At 42.0% G+C, this 25,314-nt stretch overlaps 1 protein-coding gene across 1 annotated transcript in view; it reads right to left on the bottom strand.

The window, feature by feature from the left end:
• Nucleotides 1-25,314, bottom strand: part of ITPR2 (inositol 1,4,5-trisphosphate receptor type 2) — a 243,979-nt gene that overhangs the window by 31,263 nt on the left and 187,402 nt on the right. The window contains exons 46-52 of the mRNA XM_017829118.1: nucleotides 17,298-17,405; nucleotides 15,137-15,329; nucleotides 11,337-11,462; nucleotides 8,062-8,237; nucleotides 6,570-6,734; nucleotides 4,250-4,445; nucleotides 2,122-2,214 (exon numbers count right to left, since the gene is read on the bottom strand). Coding sequence (XP_017684607.1) covers nucleotides 2,122-2,214; nucleotides 4,250-4,445; nucleotides 6,570-6,734; nucleotides 8,062-8,237; nucleotides 11,337-11,462; nucleotides 15,137-15,329; nucleotides 17,298-17,405 — 1,057 coding nt within the window. The remainder of the gene's footprint in view (nucleotides 1-2,121; nucleotides 2,215-4,249; nucleotides 4,446-6,569; nucleotides 6,735-8,061; nucleotides 8,238-11,336; nucleotides 11,463-15,136; nucleotides 15,330-17,297; nucleotides 17,406-25,314) is intronic.

Raw genomic sequence — 25,314 nt, 5'->3', positions numbered from 1 at the left:
ATCCCACATGGCACCCAGAAGAGAAAGCTCAGGTTGCAAGATCTTTGCCAAAGAATCACAAAGCTGGCAGAAACCTCTAGTGCAGCAATGTAGTCTGTGAGGAATGTACAGACACTAATTTCTCTATCCTATTTCCACTCCCAGATGTGGAGTAACAAGGGCTGCCTTCAGCGGGGGAGCCAATTCTGCCTCTGCTGCTCAGCAGCATTCAGAACCCAGGATCGCCCCTCCTAGTGACCAACCATGCCCATATTTGAAAGAAAGGAGTGGATCTGTACAGTGAATTGTTGCTAAGGCCCCAATATTGACATTAATTGAGGTTCAGGGGTGTTTATTTGCAACCAGCTCCAGACTAGCTAGTGTCCCATGAGTGGCTGGACAGCATTAGGCTGGCTGTCCTCTGATTAAGTTTAATTCAAAGGCAGAGCAGGTTAAGCACTAAGGCCACCCCACGATGTTAATCACAGGGTAGGAAGTGGGATGAGAGGGAGATTTACCTCAAAAAGCCTCATCTGACAGCCCACAGCTACCTGGCTCCTGAGCCACACAAGCACAGGCAGGTGAGACACACCAGTGCCCACATAGATCCAGCTGAACCTGCACAGGGTAGTACCAAACCTGGCCGTGGAATGAGCCTTTGGAAATGTCCCCTTTTACAAACAGATATCTGTGCACCTTTCCAGTTCAGGTCTTTGTGAGTTACAGAGCACAAGGAGACATGTACTGTAGGATATGAAGTTCCTTTAGGTGATTAAGCACTTCACCAGGCACAGACTGAAGTGATCTGGAAATGCCTTTGCACTGAAGAGTGGGAGACTCCAAGGGAGATGAGACCTTTTTGAACAGGTGATTCACTGGCTAAGGTGAGCAAAACTCTTCTTGCTGTATGCTGTTTTTTTTAATGTTACTGGATAAATAAAATCTCTTCAAGATTAACTGACAGTACCCTTAGATGTCTTGTACAGCTCCCTTTCATTATGGTTTGATTTTAAAGCAGCAGTACCCAAACAATAAGAAATGTAAGATTTCTATCATTTAAAGAGCTTGGCAAAAGCCACACTGCGTCTCTTTTGACTGATTGATTACTCTTTGAATGCAGCAGCTTTGCCAATAGCTCTTAGACTGTTTTCTCTATCTAGTCAGACAGCTTCCCATGTTGTTTATGAGGCCTGTTTACACACCAGCTGGGGAGAAAAAGCCTACTTTTATAGCCCTCTGCCTGAAGCCTTTGATCCTAAAAACTCAGAAATTAGTAGTGGAAGAATAAAGCTTATGAAACAGCATTGTACTAGCACACAGGGTAGGAAGGGACCATTTATGTCCTCAGTTTCAGCCCCCAGCAACCACAGGCAACTGTGGCAATAAATGTTTTAAGCCTGTGGATCAACCACTGTGCACACACCTCCACTGCAAAGGCCACAACACACTAAAACAAACTTAATATCTGGAGTGAAAGACTAACCTCAAGAACTAGACTGTGCCACATGAAAAGAGTGGGAGACAGACACTCCTGGACCTGGGTTCTTAGGTTTTATGGCTACACTACAGCCTTGGCCTAGATGCACGAAAAAAGAATACACAAAAGCTTGCTGATACATGTGCTATGCCATGAAAATCAACTTATGTGGCCCTAAATAGATCTAAGAGTGGCTCAGTGTGTGCAGGTGAGGATGCTGCAGATAAGCAGCAAGCTTTTTTCTCTAAGTCACTTGGCACAAAGCAACCTGTATATTCAGGCATAATGATTCAGCAAGCTCTTTTAATAACAAAATTAATGTCAGTGCATTTGGAAATTAGGTGTGGGAAGCACTCCCATTAATAGCAAGCTGCCAACTAAGCTCCAAGCATTGCAGAAGTTGAGCACTTCTGGCTCACAACAATGATCATTACTTCTCACACAAGCAAAAGTCCCTGCAATAGTAATACATAAATTATAGAATCCCAGAATGGTTTGGGTTGGAAGGGACCTTAAAGATCATCTTGTTCCAACCCTCCTGCCATAGACAGGGACACCTTCCATTAGACCAGGTTGTTCAGAGCCCCATCCAACCTGGCCTCGAACACTGCCAAGGATCCCTTGGTTCTAGCTGATCATCAGTCTGAGGGAACTTCTGTACTAACCTGGGTTAATAACTGGGATGCTTGTGGAACAGTTCTCTTTTGGACAGGCTCCCATCATTGATGTGAGGGTTGTAGTGGGGACTTCACTAATACCTGTGGGAAGAGCAGGATGTTGATAAAAAGATATCACATTGATGTGAAGTTTTAAATCATTATTTTCTAGAAGTGAATCACTGAGTTGGAAAGTCAAGAGGAAAAAACAGCACAAATTATATCACCAATTCCTCCTTCCTCAAAGAGTTTGCCTCAACAGCTCAAAGCAATCACAGTGAACAAAAACACAGTTTTATATTTACTGTATATCACAGCTATTCCCATTTCATCTCCTGAAATTAATGAATCTACATCAAATGCTGCTGCTTCTGGTTAGAACAAAATATATTCAAAGCATGAAACAACTGTCAGATATGAAAATAATGTCAGTTTTAAAACCATTAGATAAATTATTCACAAAAGCTGACAAGAAGGACACCAAGCTGATGTTCAGTTATCCTGAATGTAGAATATTTAAGAGTTTTCAAGGATTATAACAGAGTTTGTACTCATTTGTAAATATGTATGGGTTTCTGTAAAACACTAATTTAACATTCCCAAAGTGGGTAAATGTGTACATCAGCTTGATTTTATCAAACCAATTTTCTCTTCTGCATCTTCAACAATTTTCTGCATTTCAAATCAGAGGTACAAAAAGGTTTAAAGGGAAAAAAACCCGAAGGCAAAATCATACAACAAAAGTAACAGACTAAGACAATGTGTGTAAGGGAGAAAACACGCACTCTGACTTTCTCTTTCTGCTACTTTATAAAGAAAAAATTTAAAGCACTTGTCCTGGGAAGCATAATGTTCCCTCAGTATGCAGTCAGCATATTTTCCTGATGAGTTTTTTGATCAGAAATGGCAATGTATGAAGCCAGCAAGAACATACCCACACCACAAAAATCTGCCAAGAACTCGACAGAAGCAACACAAATACACAGGAGCTCCTGCACCGGATCAGACCAGTGCTGTGTGCAGCCTCACATCTTACTAAGATTGTTACAACTACCTTTGAAATGAAACTTCACAGCATAAATTCTGTCCCAGAAATGAATGGTAAGTCAAATATAAGCCAACTTAGCCCTTAAAGGATAATCAGTGGAAAAAAAATTATAAATTTACAGTATNTGTTAAACAAATCTGTCAGGTTTCCTTTTTTTTTAATATGGTACCAAACCAGCTATATAAGAACACCATGCCCATAAGTCTTGAATGACCTTTGCCTTGTTTGTGTGCTTTAAATCCTGAAATAACAACTTTAGGGAAAGGCTGGCAAACACTGAGTGCACACAGTCCAGGCTGGATCCCACCAGTTGTTCTGTGCTTGTGTGCAGGTCTGAAGAGCTCAGGATTGGGGAAAATCATGCCCTTAGGAATTTAATCACAAGCTATTCTCAGGTATTTCTCTGCAGTTACTTCTCTGCCCATGCTCCCAAGCAGGCTGGTTGGCAACACATACAAAGTGCTCAACAGACCAGACCTGGCTCTTTTCTAGCAAAGCCAGTTTGTAACTCTCTATTCACATTGGTAAAACCTCTTATGCCAGAAAGCTGGAATTCTGGCCTTTTTAAAACTGGTTAAAAACCTCCCAATGATTTTACTGAAGCCAGGATTACACAAAAATTATATGAAACACTACATTTAAAAGATGCTCCAGGAAACCTCCTATCGTTTGATGTGTGAATTCTGTAATAAATTTCTGCTGGATGTAATCAAACAAATACAGCTACATGTTAATCATATGCCTCATATAGTACACAGAAATTACTATGAGCTGCTTTTAAGGTGGGATAAGAAATAATAGAATCCACTTTGAGGTGCTTTTCCAAATAATTAGGAAATAGAGATTTTTTTTTAACGTTATCACGAGTTTGAAAAGCAAACATAACAAATCAAAGGTGTTGGGTTTCAGTATTTCAACAAATAAACCCATTCAATTTTACACAGAGACTTAACTGGGTGCTAAGGTATATGGAATTAGTTCTGCTCTCACAGGCACAAATAAAGCAATTTGATGTCCTTAGGTGAAAGTTAGGTTAGGCAGACAGAAAAGGGATACGTTGGATGCAAATTTTAATATAAAAAACAATACCTGCAGCAGGGGTCCTGATTTTCAACCTGTCGACCTCCATGATAAAGTCATCCTTCAGGAAGAGGAAACCAATGATGGAGAAGAGATAAACCAGGATAAGTGCCAGCACTGCAGTGAGGATAATTGAACGACCATTCCGGGTAACACTTTTTATCACATTTAGCAATGTCTCTTCCCTGTACACCAGATCAAACAGCTGGAAAAGGCACAGAGTAGAGGAAAAATGAATACAAATGAGGCAATATATGGATGCTACATAGGAAAACAATCTGAACTATTGAAACATGTATTGAGCTGTGTTCTACATTTCTGGCTTCACAAACCCACAATTCCCACTGATTTCAGCAGGAGCTGGGCATGCTTATGGAGGAGAAAACCTAGCACAGAACTTCAGGGTTTAAGATAAATTAAGATAATCAAAAGTCACAAAGTAAATAGAGCCTGATCCAGACATGGGTAACAGTGAACAAGATCCATTGCTTCCCCATGTTTAAAACCAGGCTGGATTAGAATTAAAAAACAATGTCTTTATACTATGGATCTATACCTACAAAATAATTTTTCATCTCCCATCTGATTATTATGGGCTGCAACTCAAAACTGCGCTCATACATGTTAAGTAATTAAATGTCTGTAAACTGTTTCTTTGAGCTCATGGCATCATTTAAAAGCCATTCACATGTACAGGGATCAGAGCCACCTCTTTTTAAGTCAAAACAAATTCATGGCACTGTTTGTATAAAACTAGAAACTTCTATTCTTCTTTATTCTGCACTACATCTTCCTGGTATTTAACTTTAAAGAAAAGTACATATTACGATAATACTGCCTTAAATGCCAAAGGCCTAAAATAGCAATTAAATGTGACAGGAGCTGTACAAGAACTTATAACTTTTTTTCTCTTTCAATTTTATTTACATTCTATAGTGCTTTGGACCTTATCTATAACGTATATATTTCCACTTGAAAACACTCAGATTACAGATATAAAGAGATACACAATGATTTATCAAAATGTTCCACAGAAGAAGGTATTAGGCCCAATTTATAAGATCTGAAATCCACAGCCTTGTGAAAGTATTAATAATAAAGGAAGAAAGGGGGAAGACAGTTATCATTCATTCCATACAAGGCAAAGACTTGAAGAACAAATAGTAGAGTTTAGAATACATCCACTACTAAGTGAAAACCTGAAAGGACCCTGGGAACGTGGACAATTATAATGACCATGAATAATGGACATTGATACTGAAAACAGTAAGTCCATAGAATGTTTCTTAAACTACTTGACACTTTGCAAAGGATTTTAAGACAGAGTTCACCTTACTCATTGAAGGAATAGCAGGTAATTTGCTGTGCATTTTTTAAGCAGGAGAGTTACATCAATTTGTAAAACATCCTGCAGCTACAGCCACAGATCTTGACTCCTTTGAAATCTGCCCAAACTTTGAAGCAGACTTTAATGTAAAGATCTGGAAAATCTGATTTCAAAAGAAGCTCAACCAGAGTTAATCACTGAACCCCTGAAAATGTTAGTGTCCTTAACACATCTCTGAAGTGTTGGGAGTTCACCACTATTCAGGAAGCTGAGAAAAAGATACAACAACAGGAAAGCAAACCCATATAAATGACCACAATTTAGTCAGTCTCCCAACAAGTTTCACGTGTTCCAGTATAAAGCAACAGGAATAGAAAACAAGAGCAGTGAAACACCTTTTACTGCTATTCAGCATAAAGGGAGCAGTTAGTGGAGTTTAGCATAATTTTGTGTGATTCACTTTCACTGCACCTGTATCACGTTATAAAAAGGCATTCCATCTGGGTAATGGCAACAAAAGAAAATGAAGTGGGATACATTTAAAGTGATGGATCTCCCTGCTACACCAGAAGCATGGCATCCCCATTTCCCAAGTAATTTTTTAAAAATTTATTTTATTAGGGCTGAGGAATGGGATACTTTGGTATAGGTATGATGCACACACTGGTGGGCAACTCCTGTCCCAGAAATGTCATGATTGACACAAGATACAGGAACGATGGACACAGAATATGAGGAAAGCTGGGAGAAAGGACTGGGCTTGATGATGATGATTGTCTGAAAAGAAAGGAACAAACTTTCAACTCTAAAGCAGATAAAATAAGTCCTAACAGGAACAGGTTCTAACAAAAACAGCAGCTCCTAAGGGGCAGCAACGCAACAGCGTGCTAAAAATACACATGATTTGGGTTTGATTGTCAGGAAGAAATTGAAGACAGCTGCATGGGTAACGGTATTTTCTATTTTTGCAAAGTTTTCCCCTGCACAGCAGCACATACTTACCAGGAAACTGTAGAAGAATTCATGCACACAGAGGCCCAGCATGCAGACCAGGACATATGCCACGTGGTAGAGAAAAGCCATGTCCATGATGACCGCCCTGTAGCCACGGGTGAAAGTGCCACGGTTCCCAACAAAGCTCACCAGAAACACTATTTTGTTACAAAGCTGTGGGGGGGTAACAAAGGCTAGGTTTATTCCATCAGAAAATATCCTGTTAGTTAGTGTTTGTATTGCTGCCTACCTGTTGGTTTGACTAAATGCTCAACTTTTAGATAGCTGGAGCGAGGTGTGAGGAATCCAGCTCCAATGGTGCACTGGGAACAAGCCCATGAGAGTAAGTGGAAGGACATCACCTCTCTGACACTGCACTGTGCCTCATTTGTGATTTATTTCCATGAATTGTGATTTATTTCTATAACCTTACTGAGTAGGTGGGGGGGATTAATGTCATGAGGCATTAAAAAACCCCAACAACTGGGGAGTGAATTCCTAATGATCTTGAGTTTAGACTCTGCGAAAGAAGAAGCTAGGAGTGCTACTACAAAGAGAACAAAAGTAACACAACAGAGAGTGTGGGGGGTGTGGGGGGGTGCGTGTGAGATCTATTGTTTCCTTCAGATCATGGTTTTCAATATAAAATCCCTAAAAACAACAACAAAAAAAGAAAACTGGGGACATTTTTGAAGCACAGAATTTAAGCAACAGCATCAGGCTCTCTATTGCTCCCAAGCTTTGCCTGCACTTGAACAGTAGTGCAGGAGTGAGAAGGTGAGGTCTAACCTCACCTGTTTGGCAGCCTAGGACAACCAATGAGGACTCAACATATTTTTTTGTTCACAAATTTGACATGGGCAAGCACTTTACTTGCCTTGACCTTCATCTGGGTAGTTTTAAGAATGTGAAATTCCCACAGAACTAGTGGCAAGTATCCCAATACTGAGGTGAATTAGAGGTGTAGCAGTCAGGCAGAAATCTAAAGAGATGCCTTGTGAGCACCACTGTGTATCTCACCAAGCTCAGTAAGTATGCAAAATTATTCCTGTCTAAGTTAAGAGATCTGGCAAAGGGCTGAGAGAATTTTTAATTTTGAAAACTCTTTTCTTCTCAAAAATATACTTGACATCACAGAAACATTTCACAAATTGGTGTCAATATTGCTGAGTGCACTTGTAGAGAAAATTATTCTTTTAACGTGAGGAACTTTATATTTGATTGTCCTTATATAGCAATATTTCTTTAAATTTCATATTGTTTTTGATTTTAAAACATTTGCATATGCACAAAACGAAAACAGCTTTTTTTTTCTTAGCTTCCCACTTTGCTGACACTGCTGTTTCAGGATGACTGGAAATGATTTATTTTTTTGGCTTAACCACTGAACCAGAAAAAGAAGTTTTTGCACAGCTCTAATGAAAGGGGGTTTTTAAAAAGAGACCCTTAATATCTTTCCTTCTGCTGGCAGGGAAATTCCCCTTGCTTTTTAAGTACTTACATTAGCAGCACCGAGAAGTATCAAGGTAGGACCGAGCCCTATGGTATATATGGACCTGAGAATAACAGACACCAAAAAGGGGCGAATACCAACGGGCTTGGAGATGAAAAACAGCATTGCTGTACAAAATGCCACTGCTATCCAGAGAAGCACGGAAAACAACGGTGAGAGTGTGCCTGTGCAGAGGAGAAAGGGAGATTTGAGACAGGCATCTTTGGAGATTCCATTTTTCCCCATGAAACAGCCCCAAAAGATCAATTCCTTTGCCAATATATCTTAACAAAAGTGTGATTCATGCACTGCAACTGCTGACCACGACTTGCCCAAATTGCAGTGAGAGCTATTATTCTCATAGCATTGTTGATTTTTGCACAGGTAATTATAAGAGCAGATAATGAAATTTCCATTAAAATCCAAGGAGTGCTCAGAGATGGAGCAGTTTACCCTCCTCCTGGAGCAACCTGCTAATCAGCTCCCTTCTGCAGGGATCATTAGGGCTCCTCCGGTCTAAGTCCATGATTGCTCAGCTACAAAATAGCCGGTCCTGGGGGCAGCACAGCGCTGCAGTGTCACGTTTCCATCCCCAGCTGCACCGAAGCGCCCCGGCTGGAAAAGCATCTTTCTCCCGCCCGGCTGCGGGTGTTCAGCGGGAGCCTCCACCTCTGCACGGGAGCAAGGCACTTCCCGCAGCGGGAGGCAGCCACGGGGACTTGGGCAGGGACAGGCAGCATCTGCATGGCTGGGAGCAGCTGAATAGCTGTGCCTTGCTCCCGGGAAGGCAGCGGGTCCCAGGTCCTGCTGAGCTCCCGAGGGCATGTGAGCCGCTGTCTGCACAGCCGGTCTCGGCTGCTCTGCAAGATGCTGGCTCCGGGCTCTCCCTGAGTTTTGAGAGATGCCCCTATATTCGGCTCTCTCCTCTGCTTAAAGCCCTAGAAACACACCATGTTGCTGTGATATAAAAAGCACATTCAGATCTCAGGGCACTGTCACACTTGTACACTGACTTCTATTGTTATCGGATGAACCGAGAGGTCAGTGACGGGGGAGAAGGGAATAGAAAATTTAGCTAAACTCACAATGGCAATCATGCTATCTCTTTGGCAACAGATGCACAGCTGAGCAGCATCACTGGGATTAGAAAACAATGAGATGAGGCCCTAGCCTCAACATTCAGATGGCATCCGGACTTTTCCAAAGTTCAGGAGCGTTTATATCCTTGGCAGGAGGTTCAAGGTCACCTCTTGTCAGATAATTTCTCCGCCAACAAGATTTGGAAACTTTTAATGGATCCTAAAAAATATCTTTTAAGTGGATCTGAAAGGTAAGGCCAAAGTTCTCTGTGGTTCTTTAACAAATCACTTTTCCTTTTTCCCTACTGCAGATCCAGCAATTTCACGTAGCAGGACCCACACCAGTAACATGCAGACAGGCACTCCACAGGCAAGGAGCCTTCATGGAATCATGGAATAGTTTGGGTTGGAAGGGACCTTAAAGATCATCTCACTCCAATTCCCTGCCATGGGCAGGGACACCTTCCACTGTCCCAGGTTGCTCAGAGCCCCATCCAACCTGGCCTTCGACACTTCCAGGGATGGGGCAGCCACAACTTCTCTGGCCAATCTGTGCCAGGGCCTCACTGCCCTCCCAGGGAAGAATTTTTTCCTAACACCTAATCTAAACCTACTCTCTTTTAGTTTGAATCCATTCCCCCTTGTCCTGTCACCCCAGGCCCTTGTAAATAGTCTCTCTCCATATTTCCTGTAGGCTCCCTTCAGGAGCTGTCTTCAGCTGGAACAGTTTTGCTTATGTCCTATGACATAAGCGCTGCAGGTACCTACTACAAGGCAGCATTTTGGGATGATTAGCTCAGCACAGGCACCTCAGACAGGTGGATTTAAGCAGAGTGAAGGGGGAAAATGGGAGACAAAACTCCAGCTGTTGGGTCAGGCTTTGGTGGAGGGGGAGGCTGGAATTAAGGAGGCTGCCTCATGACCTGCTAATCCCATTTGGTGACATGTATTGTTTATTCCTCAGGAATCCCTCTGGCTTTTACAAGCACTTGGAACTGGATTCCTGAAATGTGCTATCACAGGATTACTGGGGCCACTTAAACTAATACAACATAAATCTGCAGTTCAAAATAAGTATTAATACCGACTGATTGAAGACCAGAGGATTTCCATGAGTATAGATTAGCTAAAATTTAGTCACTTAAAAGGTTTACTTTTAACTCTTTACTTTTCCTCTCATCCTCCATGGGCTCTAATGTGTGTACTCACTCCTGCTGACTCCCTCAGTTTACAAACAGGAGAGCACAAATGCTTCCCTTTTCCAGGCCCCAGCCCTGCAAACTTTGCTTTACTACATGAGGCTGTGGAGATGTGACCTGCAGAGACCACCCCATGGGGTGAAAGGGCAGCGTGGTGCCCCTGCCAGTATATTTTAATCTGCTGCCTTTCTGTTCAAGCCAGCCAACAGGAATGTTTGCCGGTGCCAGCTGTGGTGTTTGTGAAAAGCACATGTATCTACTAGAAGCTGGATTGCTTCCACCAGCCCAGTTCACATGCCATCAGACAGAGGTGACTCTCAGTCACATTACTGACTGGACTGGACATGAATCAAAGACCCAGAGGTGAATGGCTCTGCTCCCATTACCAGTATTCTGAACTATTTAGTCTGCTTTATCCCAATTAAGCTTGTTTTGGCTTCGAAGAGGCCTCCTGCTAGTCTGCTGCATTTATAGCAAACAATAAATTCCATTAAATATTTCCTGTGACATGGGATGAAGCAGAGACAGAATCATAGGTTTTAAGCATATTTTTATGTAATGCATTTGTCCTCTGCAACAGTTATGCCCCTTTATCCCAATAAACAACACAGTCAAATTTTCAAATCACTCTATTCTTTATGTTTTCAAGGCTGCAAGTCATTAAATTTGGTCACTTTTAAAGAATCTCTGTCCCTCTGCTGCCGGGAATCCTCCTTCAGTTCAGAAGCTGCAGTAGGACACTGCAATATGGCAATATTAAAAAAAAATAAAAAATTAGCTGAGATCATCTAGATAATCTTCAACTTATGTTCTGTCCATTTTACTCCACACTGTGTGGGCCACGTGAAACGCAGAAGATCAACTACCACGTTTCAGATAACATCTGGCACCTACTTAGGAGGCACTGAATGGCTTCTGCAGCACCTGAAGATGCAGTTTTATTTGTCAACCTCACAAATGAAAGCATCTAAAATTAAAAGGAAAAATAAAACCAAACTCCACTTGCCTTCATCTCCATCATCTCCAAAAGGGTAGAAGAGAGCAACTGCTAAATTGATGAACACAGCTAGGTTGAAGGAAATGCTCCCCCAGAGAGAGATGTGTCTGGAGAACCAAAACAGGGCTTGATTATCTAGAAAGGGGAAAAGAGCAGCCATCAATGAAATGAAAGCAGGAAGAAACTCAATCAGCAATGGTCTGAAGAGAATTAAAAAATACAGATTAATGTAGAAAATATGCAGATCTTTAAAATTAACTAAAATACACAAATATTAAACATAGGTTTGACATAAAACATAGCTTCAAACAGAGCTTTTAATCCAAAGATCACAATGCAGTTTATTATATATGGGAGTTTTGCCCCAGTAAGATTTTAGGACTGGATATTTTGCAACAGAGTCTTTTCAGCTGCCTATGAAACTGCAGCCTCTGTGCAGGGGACACAAAAAATAGATTTTAGCACTCTGAATGCCGGTCAACCAGAAGACCCAGAATGGGTCATCCAGATAACCTAACTGGACCAAATGCACTGCTGACATTATGCAAAGAACGATGGAATAGGCACAGTTTCAGAACTCTGGTATGTTCCCAACCTTTGTCAGGCTGAAAACATCTTGATCTGCTTTGGGAAGCAGATAAAATTTGGTCTGACTGGGGTTTGGTACTAAGAAAGCTGACTATTTCCTGCATGATACTCAGATGTCCAAGGTCACCTGCTGACAAACAGCTCTGTCCTCCTGCTTAAAAGGACTCAAACGAGCCATGATCTCCATATGTGAAGTGCTGTAAAAACACACAGAAATAGTCCATATCCCAAAGAACCTACAACCTAGTTAGAGAGGGCTAAAAAGGGAAACAGGGCAAAACAGGGTTAAGCCTTTGTGTCCAGAGTCACATAAACTGTTCTCAGCGAGAAGGCTGAGAACAAAATCAGAGGGTGCTAAGACCCAGGCAAGCACTTCATATATATGACTGCACTACAATACGTATAAATGAACATTCAAAACAAGATTCTATGTGCAATAGTGCAAAAAGATCTCTAGCCAGAGGAGTTTTGCGCATGATGTGTCCCTATTAATTAGGTTTTAAAGTACTGAAAACCTCCTGGAAGTATGCAGAACAACCAGCTAACTTTTTATAAACACCAGACTCCTTCGACTGCAAATGGCTGTCTCAGGCTTTAGTTTAAATAGACTTTAATGGTGATTAGGCAAATATTCAGATTTCACTGTGATAACCTTAAACTGCTGACTGCTGAGATTTAAGCATTTGGAGCCACTGCAAATGACATCTGTCAATTTAAGCAACACACGCTGCATGCTAACAGATACTTGGCTACAGAATGAACTGAGCCTCAACCTGTATTATCTTTTCAAATACAAAAAAACCAACACAGAGACTTGTGAGCCATTCCACTGATGAAAGGAATTGAGGAATTTCTGTTCTGAATAAAAATAAACCAATTTTCTTTGTTTATAGCATTAGGCAGGTCTGGTGCATTTAAGTGTTGAGTTAGGCTCTTTTATTTGTGTTTCTTAAGCAAAACCCCCAGATATGATTTTGTTACTGAAATAATTTCTCTACAATATAGCGACTTTTATTCCCAAACAGACTGTGCAGATAGGGAGTTATTTTGGAATCATTTATTTTTCCACTTCTATTCCAGTCAGTTTGCCAGTAGAGACAAGTTCTTAGAGTACCATCAAGAGAAGAAGACTTGGGCTGATAGGGTTCATGCTGAAGACTTATTACTGCTATAATGAAAATTATAGCCTGAGAATTGACATTTATAAAAATTGCAACCAATATCCAGGTTTCCATCACATTAAGGTTGCTAAATATTGCTTTGACTACCCAGACTCCCTGATGCTCTGACCACAGACCCTGTTCCTCCTTTCCTTCCTGATCAGTTGCTGTGAGCAGCTGATTTGTTACACTCCTAGAAAACCTGCATTTTAGCAGTGAATGACTCTCATGTATTTTTATGTATGTTCAGCGTGGAGAAGAGAAGGCTTCAGGGTGACCTAACTGTGGCCTTCCAGTCCCTGAAGGGAGCCTGCAAGGGGGATGGAGAGAGACAGAAGGGCCTGGAGTGACAGGACAAGGGGGAATGGATTCAAACTAAAAGAGAGTAGGTTTAGATTGGGTATTAGGAAAAAAGTCTTCCCTGTGAGGGTGGGGAGGCCCTGGCACAGGTTGCCCAGAGCAGCTGTGGCTGCCCCATCCCTGGAAGTGTCCAAGGCCAGGTTGGATGGGGCTCTGAGCAACCTGGGCTAGTGGAAGGTGTCCCTGCCCATGGCAGGGGATTGGAATGAGATGATCTTTAATGTCCCTTCCAACCCAAACCATTCTGTGATTCCATGATATATAAAATACAACTTTCTGCTCCAAAAGCAAAGGGCAGAGTTGATAGTGGCTGAGCTGGCAAGAGCCTCCTGTCCCTGAGACATCAGCAGCAGCTCCAGTCCTGGTGAGGGCCAGTGGCTCTGACAGAATGAGAATCACAGAATACGCTGAGATGGAAGGGACCCACAAGGATTATCGAGTCCAACCCTCAGCCCTGCACTGGACTGTCCCGAAGAGTCCCACCATCTGCCTGAGAGTATCCAAAACCCTTCTTGAGCTCTGGCAGCCTTAGTGCTGTGCCCACTGCCCTGGGGAGCCTGTTCAATGCCCAACCACCCTCTGGGGGAAGAACCTTTTCCTGAGATCCAACCTAAACCTGCCTTGACACAAACTCCAGGCCATTCCCTCAGTCCTGTCCCTGGTCCCCCCAGAGCAGAGCTCAGCGCCTTCCCCTCACCAGGAAGTTGGAACTGCAGTGAGGTCTCCCCTCAGTCTCTTCCAGCTGAACACACCAAGTGCCCTCAGCCGCTCCTCACATGGCTTCGAATCAAGGTCCTTCACCATCTTCATTGCCCTCCTTTGGACACTCTTTAAGGGCTTAACATCTTTCTTACACTGTGGTGCCCAAATGTGCCCTCAGACTCGACATGAGGCTGCCCCAGGTCAGAGCAGAGTGGGACAGTCCCCTCCCTGATGCCCCCCAGGACAGGGTTGGCCCTCCTGGCTGCCAGGGCACTGCTGACTCGTGTCCAACTGGCCACCGACCAGGACCCCCAGAGCCCTTTCCATGGCACTGCTTTCCAGCATCTCATGCCCATCAGTGAACTAAACTAGAAACTCAGGATACCTGCCTTGGCTTCACTGCCCCTCCTCCTCGTGCCCCTGCTCTGATCTCTCCCCCGTGATCTCGGCCATGCCTGCCAGCCTCTCCCACTGTCACGGGATGGACACCAGTATGGGCTCTCTGGGACACCCTGCAGCCCAGTCACGCAAGGCTGATGTGAACTGGCAGAGGGGAACTGACTCCATGCAAGTCGGACAGATTTAAAGCAGCTGAGGTTCTGGTGAGAGACATTTACAAGTTTTTTAATGGTCTTTTAGGAATCTGCAAACCTCAAATATGCAGCTACACATGTTTTTCTTAAATATTAGGGGCCTTGGCTTAATTAGGTGCAATGCTATTGAGTTGAGTAGAACTACACCCAGTTCATCCATCCCTCAATTTAACTTTTGGAGTCCAAAACATCATCTTGAACACATTACTAACTGCTCCGTATTATGCCTCTTTTACGGTGGCATGCAAGTGTCTCAGCTGACCTACGCTCTCAAGCCCTGAACAGTTTTGCCTGTGGTGGTATCAGAATGAACAGAGAAAAGTGTATTATTAAAATCAAAGGATTTTAAGGTTTAAAAGCAGGTTTTTAGCATAGTGAACCCATTTTTTGAAATTGCAATACTTACTCCTAATTTTCTTTTGCCATTTCATCTCATTGTACAGATCCTCTGTCTGCTGGAAAAAGTCATTGACTTTGCTGCCTTGTTCATCTCTCTCTGTTGTATTGAACACTCGACTTTTGGATTCCCGAGTGAGGAATTCACAAATATTGGGGACAGGGAAGACGATCTGTTCCATTGTTCTATCATGGCGAACAATCTATAAATAAAATACACATTTTCGTCAGGATCAGTGACTATCCAATCATTTTGTCATATCTTTTCTTGTTCACAGCTCCCCTTTTATTTATCAATTAATGCATAAATTATTTGAATATCACAATAAAGTCCCAAAATGGAGTAAAACTACTTTTTTATTTTCAAACACCTGCCTGAATAAAGTGGCCAACATATGCCTCAAGCAAAACCCAGGTCCAGACTTCCCCAAATAGAAAAATTGTTCCAATTCAGAATGCTTCAGTTTTGCAGCAAACTGAAACAAACCTCTCCCAGTAAAAAGTGCAGAAGTTCAGGGGCTTTCTGCTCAGATTGCAAAATTATTTGCTCACCTTGAGTCTGTTTCTGTGATGGGATAAGTTGTGAAGGTGAACATGCAAAAATAGCACCTTGTTACTCAGACAGCACCCATATCTTGTCAGTCTTTATCTTCTTACTTGGCAAAACCCAAGGTTCTGAATTGTTTGTATTTCAGGACTGACCAAGTTATCAGTGAGTGAACTGGATTTTATTTCATCTCACCCCACTGTCATCAAAATTGCTTCCCCATTCTGATTGTGGACTCTGCATTACTAAAAATACAAAAATAGGTAGAAAACTCATTTTAACTCCTACACCCATGTCTCTGTACAGCCACTGGTGAAAAAAAACCACTATTTGACTTTCAAATCAAACAAATGAGATACCTTAATATAGGGGAGATAATATCTTACACACCAAACAGGTCCAGGTCTGCTTTCAGAGAAAGACCTGTGAATATCTATTTTGTATAGCAGCAGTGCTGGGTTGCAGAAGAAGTTATTGGGCACAGAAAAGCTGACCACAGTGCTTGTTTAATGCCTAAATTTACAACCTACCCAGATAACTCAGCTGATAATTGCCAAGAGTTATCTCAGCAATGCCCAGAGTATTCAAATATATTAAGAGGAGCTCTGAGCTGCCCTCTGGACAACCATAGCCATGGAGTTTCCATTTATTCTGTGGGGGGATAACATGACCATTATCAGACAAAAGGGGTGGTGGGAAACAGAGAAGGACCCAGCTGTGGTCTGTCTTGATGGAAGGCAGGACAACACTGAGTCATGTGTCAGGTCTGCTCCCTCTCCAGGCAAGCTCAGCTCCAGTGCTGGAGGAGCCTGGGAGCCCACTGAAGGACTTGGAGATTATTGGACCAGATTCAGGCTGGGCCTGTGTGCACCCATGCTGTGCATTTTTCACACTTGGCCAGTTTTGGACTTGCTACAGCTTTTCTGAGGGAGAGCCAGATGCCTCCACTCCCCGCAGGCTCTCGCAGCAGCTGCCTTTGCACCACAGAAATTCTGCTCCTGACAAAGTCACTGAGCTACTCCAGTGCCCAACTCCTATCGTGATGCCTATGATCCCACAAAACCTGCAGGAGCCCAAAAAAGGATATAAGAATTATGAACCTAAATACCTCTGTGGTTCTTGATCTAAATCCAATCCATGGCAGGTGTAAAGTTTAAAATAGAGAACAGAACTGCTGAACCAGGCCAAGCCTTAGTCTTTTAAACAAAAGCCACACTGAATGTCTACACCACTTCAAAACCCCTTTGTACTCGAGCCAGACTTTTAATTTGATCAGCCAGCATCACTGGCTTTGAAACTCATGATTATTTAGTTGAGTGATGTACCATACAAGATTATTCTTGACTTCATGACACAGCTACTATCCGCAGTCAGTATTTCCCTAACAAAACATGTTTGGTAACACAGAGGAAAGCTCCTGTAAAATGATTATTTAGAGCCACTTTTGATATAGGTGCATTCCTTTTTCTCCCACAGCCAAAAGCACATTATTCAGCTTTCTCCTCATAAATAATCTGCATCATTTGAATAAGCTTTGCTGCTCAGAAGCTTAAAAAGAGGTGATACACCATGCACAAGATGCAGACTTGTCTCATATTCAATCTTCCAGGGAGCAATTCTTTACCTCTATCTGTGCAGTATGTTTGGCATAAAACCTCAAGGCTTCATCTCCTTCATCTGGATCTGACCCTGGCTTCAGCATCTGTTGCAATGTTTTATTGTGACGAGCCAACTAGAAAAAGAAGAAAAATCTGATTTATGTCCTGCTGCTATGTTTTCAGCTTTATCATCTCCACGTAACTACCACAAATCCTCCTTCCCCCCATTCCCATATACTTACATGCTCAACCCAGTGGGGCTCTTTCCACAGATAACAACAAAAATGTAATTACTTGAGAACAATAGAAATAATTTAGTCTTAAAAAGTCAGCAGCAAGTCTTCGGCTGAGATTTATGAAAGGCAGCTTAGCCTGCAGCCTAGATGGTTTTTGGAGGGCTTTTGAAAATGCCAAAAAATTAGACTGAATGCTTCTTTTCACTTGAGTTTAGACATAAAATTTGCATACCTCTGAGTACAAAATTACATTTCCAATTAATTTTTCTCTGCGATTTCAAAAGGCTAAACCAGGTTGTAGGTTGGTATTTCAGGGCTGGCAACAATGGCAGTAAAGTCCACAACTATGTCAAAGGCAGCTGGACTGCAGTGGTGGGAAAATACACTCTAAACTACACCATTTATATACATAGCAAATATATACACAAACACAAATATGTATTTCCGACAAGCTTTTATAAATTATATACTTTATATGACTCATAAAATACATCTGTTCTATGTTCAATGGTAAACTTTTTAAATGCTCAATGGTTGCACAAAGTTTAAACCCAAGAAAGTTGGCATATGCATTCATGACCTCCCTTAGGTGAGTGAGAGACAAAGACCTAATTATAAGGCATGAGAACACACTAAAAATGCAGTTTTCCCCATATCCTAGCGAGTGGTTTTCATCCAGAATGAATGAGGCATTTCACCTATTTTAAGGTGGGAAAAAACCGAGGCAGGAAAGGCAAGGCTGCCTCACAGATGTGACCCGGGTCTGAATCACTACACTGACATTACCACCACAGACTAGACACAGCCATTAGAAACGAGGCAAAATGACCACAGGAACCAGGCTTTGAAGTGATGATCGCCACAGGTGGACCAGGATGTACTACAGTCTGGTGAGGAATTATAAAAATAACAGCACAGCTGCAAAAGGACTGTCAGGGATCAAGTCTAAAAGTAACAGTAGATCCAAACAGATCTTGTAATAATCTAAAGAGAAAGTGATCTCACTCATTTGTAAGATGTTTGCACGTCTTTTCCCAGTAAGGCATGGAGGAGGCACATATATAATTTACTCTGTTTATAGTTCCCTAGAATCTACTGATCAAAATCAATTTTCTTCTGGATCTTGATACAAACTTATTAATTAAAGATGAATAATACATAGAACATCCAAAAGAAAAGAGAATAAAAGAAAGGGATATTCAGGAAGAATAAATGTGCTTCCTACAACTTCCTTAGGGACAGAATTCTGCTTGGCCCTAAGCCTATGTGTCAGAAGATCAGCATTTTAAAAAAGGCTCATGAGTAGATATTCAGGGAGGCATGCAAAAAAAAAAAACAAACATGGGGGTCAACTGCAGAGGAATGTTCTTTCCATTGGTAGTAGATTTCTGCCCTGAACAGTTAGTTTTTTATGCTATCTAGTAAATGCATGGCTACTCTCATTACACATATCAATGTCTTAACTTAAACATCCACTCATTTTTGAGACTAATAAGGTTCTTTAGGACTATCTGAATAGTTCTTTTCTTTCATACAAGCCACATAATCTGATCCAGTGAGCAGTCTTTGCAGTATGCCCACAACAACTGCTTAGCAAGGCAACTTGGATTCATTTTCTAGAGGTCTTTTGCATCCCCCTCAATACATGCTCTAGAATCATGGAGAAACAAGATGAGCTTGTGGAAATAAGACACTGTTTAAAATTTTCCTCTAACCAGAGTTACTGCTTTTGCCTTTCTGCTTTACTGGATGTCCCTCTGCTTCTGCACTTAAGAAAGGGCAAGCAATAGTGCCTAGTTCACCTTCTCTGTATCATTCATCATTCTGTACCCCACTGTCATGTTCTCTTTTATTTGTCTCTTCTTTAAATTAAAACAACCCCTATCTTTCCCATCCCTCCTCAAATAGAAGACTCTCTGTGACTCAATTATTTTCCCTGTCTATCTCCAAATGCCCTTTACTTTGCCTGTATCTCTTCCTTAAGATACAAAGAGAAGAACTGACTAGACAGAATGCAATCACACCGTGCTTGGAGTGATGAATTAGCATAATCAGAAGCAAATATATTCTCCTTTTTTAATCTTCTGTAATATAGACGAACTTTGCCTGTACCCTGACCTTTATTTCTCCAATATGAGCCATTAAGATTTTGTGTTTTCTAACAAATGACAAGTCAAGGATGTATGGATAGTTCTTATTATTAAAAGTATGTCCACTTGGAGAAAGGGACATGGTATAGATTCAGAAATTTCCATTAGTACAACAAAAAACTTTCTATAATCATCCTTGAATTTCTATACAGAATTGGAAATGCCATTTGTAAACCATATGAAATCTCCAGGTATTGCTTCCTGATATGCTTTTAACTGTCCATAACTTTTAGTGTAAAAGTATTGCTTGGTAAGTGTCAGTAACAGAAGTTCCCTCACCACGTGGACTAGAAGGGAAAACCATCTCAGCCCTCTCATGGGACTGAGTAGAACAGGGTGTTCAGAGACTGCTGGGGATCTGGGACAGTGCTGATCCATATTTTGCTCTCAGGTTTCATGTGAACAGCAGCCACACACTTTAGAACAGTGTTTATTCAGTGATCTTCACTGTACTTTATGAGGCTGTGCTTTCAGGCCGTGACTGTCTTGTGCTGAGACAGAGCCCAGCACGGCACAGCTGGGGCTTCCTGACACAAGCACTGGACAAAATGACCCCAAGAAGAGGCCAGGATCTCCTGTGCCAGCACCTCGACTGCCAGAAAAGACACATCAGCAACAACAAGGGATTGCTGACCGAGATGGAGGAACTGCAGCAGATTTCGGGAGGGGAACCTACCTAAAGGCACCAGCAATCTTGAAGTGATGGAGCTGAATCTTCTCATAGACAATAAGCACTCATAACTTCATTTCTCTCTGCTTCCACATCTCTCTGTATCCACTCATCCTCTGTGTACTCTGGACCTTCAGAGAGTAACCTGAGGGCAAAGGGCCCATCTATTTTCTGCTCCTGTTTTAGTTCCTACATGGGATGGATTCCTCTACGTAGACACAATAATAACTGCTGCTAATATTTCTGTACTGTCACAGATACAGTGATGAAAGGCTGTTGTGGGCAGCAGTCTGTGAGAGCTCAGGTCTGAAGCAGAGGCCCACAGTCTGACACAGAACAGGTTTAGAAATGCTATGTTATTTGGCAACTACAGTGTTTTCTGAAGCTCTGCTTTCACGATCCCTCCTTCTTCCCATAACAAGCTCAAAGGCCCACATGGCCAAAGGGGACTGTGTCAACAGACTCCTTGACCAGCACAGAGCTTTTTGTGAGATCAAAGACACACCAGTGAAAACAACAATGTATTGGCAAACTGTGAACCTAAAATATGGAAAGCTTTTCCAAGCTTATAATACACCCAAGGTGACAGTTTGTGAGTGGCACTTAAAGGCCATGCAAGCTCTGAATGATATTTTTTTTGTATTTAACTCCTGTGTTATATCACAAATCTTCTGGGGCAGCTGGAGGACAAAACATCAGATGGACATGGCCAACAGCAACTATAATGAAAAGAATTGCCCCCATCTATGTTTGCAAAGCAAAGCTCAAAAATGTATCTCAAAAAAGCACTGCAAGTGTAACTTATAAAAAAAAATAACCATCACTAGAGCCTGAATTTGCAGAGACTCCCAGAAAAAAATTACCTTTGAGGAGAAAACTCTCTCAGTCATTCAACTCTCTCACCTATCAGCCATGCCAGTGACAATATTTTAGATGTCAACACTGTACTTTACCACTCATCAAGGAATGTAGGGACAAGGAAGCAATATCATATAATGGAACACTGATTTCCAAAGAGGGGATGTGTAAGGCAATAGCTCTATGAATAAAGATCATTTGGCTTTCAGTCAGCTCCTGATGAAGGACTGTTGTTCATCTTGAAAGATTTTTACTTTAAAAATTTGGAAAACACTGTAATAAAGCATCAGTACAAAATGTGAAAGATTGAGGACAGAGCAAGAACACTAAAGACATTAATAAAGAAACAGGAGAGATAAATGACAGAATTACAAGTAATACTCAGTCTAAACTCCTGACACAACATGACTATAAAATCAGATCTGCTACTCATCTGGGATGCCATATATGATCAGCAGTGTGGAAAACCACAGCAGACTCAGCTTTGGCAATTAACAATACATGAGTTTCCTGCAGGCCTTTTGTTTTAAAGTCAAGATTACCTTGAACAAAAAATAAAGTTAATTAAATGTTCTTAAAGAAAAAAGTGATTTAAAGCTCTGAACATTCATTTCATCAGCCTGTCATTAACTCATTGACTTGGGATAGTAGATTGGTTTGCCAAAATATGTATGTGTATATATGTGTGCATATGGAAAAACTTCTGGGGAAAGAGAAGGTTATTCTCCACTTTACACCAGTAAAGTGGACAGCAGTACAAGAAATACAAGCTAGAAACAGTAGGTTGAAGTCCCCCAAATTCTGAAAGATCTATTTCACTCTCCAGCATCAACTGCCAAACCTGGGGTGTAAAGGTGACTTTTTATGACTAGAATGGTACGAAGGGATCTTAACAAGTGAGGCTTAGTGTCCTGTAGGCAATCAGGGTTTCCATGGAAGAGTTGCTTCACGGGCCAAGTGTCAAACATGTTAAACGGATTTCCTAAAAAAAGTTGATGGAATATTACAAAAAGCACTGGGTAACTGGCTGAGAAGCAGAAATAAAGACACAAATAGTTCCTGTGCCTTGAAGCAATATACACTTACAGTATTAAGAAGTATTACAAACACTTAATATAGAAAAAAAAAAACTTATTTAGGCAATTATTATCCTTGTTAACAATTCCCTCAAGTTTCTTCTCACAGCTGTAAGGCTGTTACTGATTGGGAGATACCTGGCACACCTGACAGGGGAAGGGCACTGGTTTAGGCAGGGAGCGTGCAGGGAACTGGGATGTGTTTTGGGGTGAGAACTGGATTTGGGGGTGTTTGTAAGCTCCAGAACTGCACAGTGCCCTCTCTGTCCTTGCCCCATTCCCCAGCTCAGCTCACTAGACAACCCTCTGGTGTGCCAGTGAGTCCCTCTAGCCTGTCAGGGCACAGAAGCCACTCCACAATCCTGGAAGTTAATGAACTACAGACCTCGGGGAAAGTGAGGCAAGAGTGTTTGCACAGACCTGATGTCCAGTGCACGACATCTGAGAGATCTGCTGCGAATTATCTTCACCCCTACGCAGTCAGTAACCAGACATGCTGCAGGGTGGGCTGCCAGCCCAAAGGCCAGTGGTCTTTCACCAGGGAGAAATGAGACAAAATGTAACTTGAAGCAGCAGCAGAATAATTGCATCTGCTCAGATTAGTTTCACCTTGCTGTGCAAACAGACTCGTGCAGCTGGGGCTCATTTCCAGCTGAAATCTCTTCCTCTTTTTTCTCCTCAGTCCCTTTGGCTCCTGGAGCCAGGCAGTGTGAGATCTGGCACCACCAAACCCCCTCACAGGGGGATAACCCAGTCATTTCACCGAACACTTCATTTTCTGCTTAGTGAGCAGAAAAGGATAAAAAAGACACCTGGGGACTGACAAGAGAAATCCCAAGGACTGAGAAACAACAGCAAAGAGAAAGTTAAGGGAGTAGCAAACAGGATGGGTGACAGACAGAGAAAATGAGATCCTCTTTCTCGGCGTGCCAGGACTTTACCACATGCCAGCTCCCTGCCCAGGGCAAATGAGAACATTCCTAACCCACCGGTAAACAAGGAGAGAGAGAAAGGAAAGGAAAAGGAAATGTCATCTTAACCATAATTGACCAGAAACTTTTATTCCAACTGGCTTTACTAAGAGCAATAACAACTTCCCAACTCCCCACGTTCCAATCAAAGCTGAATGGTGCTTTCTGCAATACACAGGGCAACTTCCTTTCCAGAAGTCATTACAGTTTTATAAAGCAGCACCTTTGCACTCTGCCACAAAGCAATCTGTTAACAAACATTAGGAACAGCAGGGATGGAGCAATGGGAGCCTCTCAAATCAAGTATTCATTGATTTCATTTAGATGATTATACCGTACAGAGCAACCAAAAGGGTTTAGAGTTAATCTTTCCCTGATGGCTTGTGGTACTTGAGCAGGCCCCTGGGTGGTCCAGACGCTTTGGATTCTGTTGCTGGGTCTTTCATGGCCTCATATAACCTCCGAGACACCAGCTCTCCTCCCCAGCCTCCACGTGGTGCACACTACACGTTGTGGGTAATAGTGATCTACCTCACAGAGAAGGGAGAAATAAAACACCTCAATATTATCATATAAGAGAAACCACCACAGTTAAGTGAACTCCATCACTATTAAGTTCGCAGTCCCCCCTCCATAGTAATGCTGTTGCTATTTTTGTGGTGTGTTTGCTGTTCTTTTTTCCCTGATGAAAACCAGCAGAAGACAAAATGACTTGCTAATATTTCAGTAAGTTTTACTTACACTTGCCTTCTCTGCAATTTCTTTTACTTACAAAAAAAAAAAGTGCGTGTGCGTGGGGAAAGTTCAGGTCAGATAAAAAGATGTTGCAACCAAACAAAATTAATTTGAGGTGAATGTATGTGAAATATCTCTGCAGGCCAGAAATATCTCTGTCATGGGCAGCTGTGCCTTCTTGAATCAAACCAGCTCAATGGTCTCATTTGGCTTTTGGTGTACACTGATCATACTGAACACAGAATGTGGGCAGCAGTATTCAATCCAGAAATATTCCAACAGGATGACACAACTGCACTTGTAGACTGCCTCCCATGATTACTGTAAGCAAAGTTTTGGAGGGTACAGGATGGAAGGAAATAAGGAGATGATAGAAGTGTCAGATGTGATTATAGGAACATAACAAGAAGGTTCAATGGAAAAGGGAGAAAAAGAGAGCAGAGTTATTGCAACTAGACTTTTTCACAGCACAAGGCAGAAGATCCGAAACACATGCAACTTCTGTGAAAGGCAAATAAAACATTGCTCACCAGCATTGTATAGACACAATCTGAGATTTGTGTCTATGAATCCCAAATCCACACAACAAGGGAACTGTTCACCTCTAAAAGCCACCAACACTTTATATGAATACAAAATACATGCATACACCTGAGATAAGTGAGCTGTGAAAGGCACATTTTCAGGAACTCTTAAAATCCTTTAGCTACCAAGCACTTTACTTTCTGTGTTTCCCTTCTCCTCAGACCGTGATTCTCTGCCAAACAGCCATCTACTTCTGTCCAATATGTGGCTTCTAAAGAAAAGCAAGGCTAGTATAAACAGACAGAAGGAGGAACTGCTTATGATTCTTACTTTGGGGGCAGTGTGGTGAAGGGAACCACTGTTTTAAGTCTTTGAGTATGGACACATTTCCTTCTGTAAGCCATAACACTAGAAGAGGTTGACTGGCAGCCAACCTCCCTTCCACTGGCACCATGAGTAGAGTAGAAAGTATCTCATGGATTGATACTTCCAGAATGGACTCATCTTGAAGAAGTTCAGGGTCTACCTAAACCACACAGAAACAAGTTGGCTCCCTCCTCATGTTTTCTCACCCTCATCTCATACATTTTGCAGGATAGTGCCAAGGTTGCTTTTCCACACTGTGACCCCTTCAGCTGGATGCATTTCACCACCCCAATCTGATATAACCACCTGCTACATGCAGGTATGGCTTGGGAGAGGCCACAGAACATCCACTGCCCTTGATGAGGCTGGGATAAGCCAATCTTCAACGAAGAGCATTCCACAGGCTCAAGTCCTCAGTTGCAACTTGGTCTCAAGGCTCAGCACCTGAGTACGGAC

Source organism: Lepidothrix coronata, unplaced genomic scaffold (genome assembly GCF_001604755.1).
Source record: "Lepidothrix coronata isolate B3197 unplaced genomic scaffold, Lepidothrix_coronata-1.0 Scaffold158, whole genome shotgun sequence".
In the NCBI taxonomy this organism is placed as follows: domain Eukaryota; kingdom Metazoa; phylum Chordata; class Aves; order Passeriformes; family Pipridae; genus Lepidothrix; species Lepidothrix coronata.
This window is presented reverse-complemented; position numbering and strand designations above follow the sequence as displayed.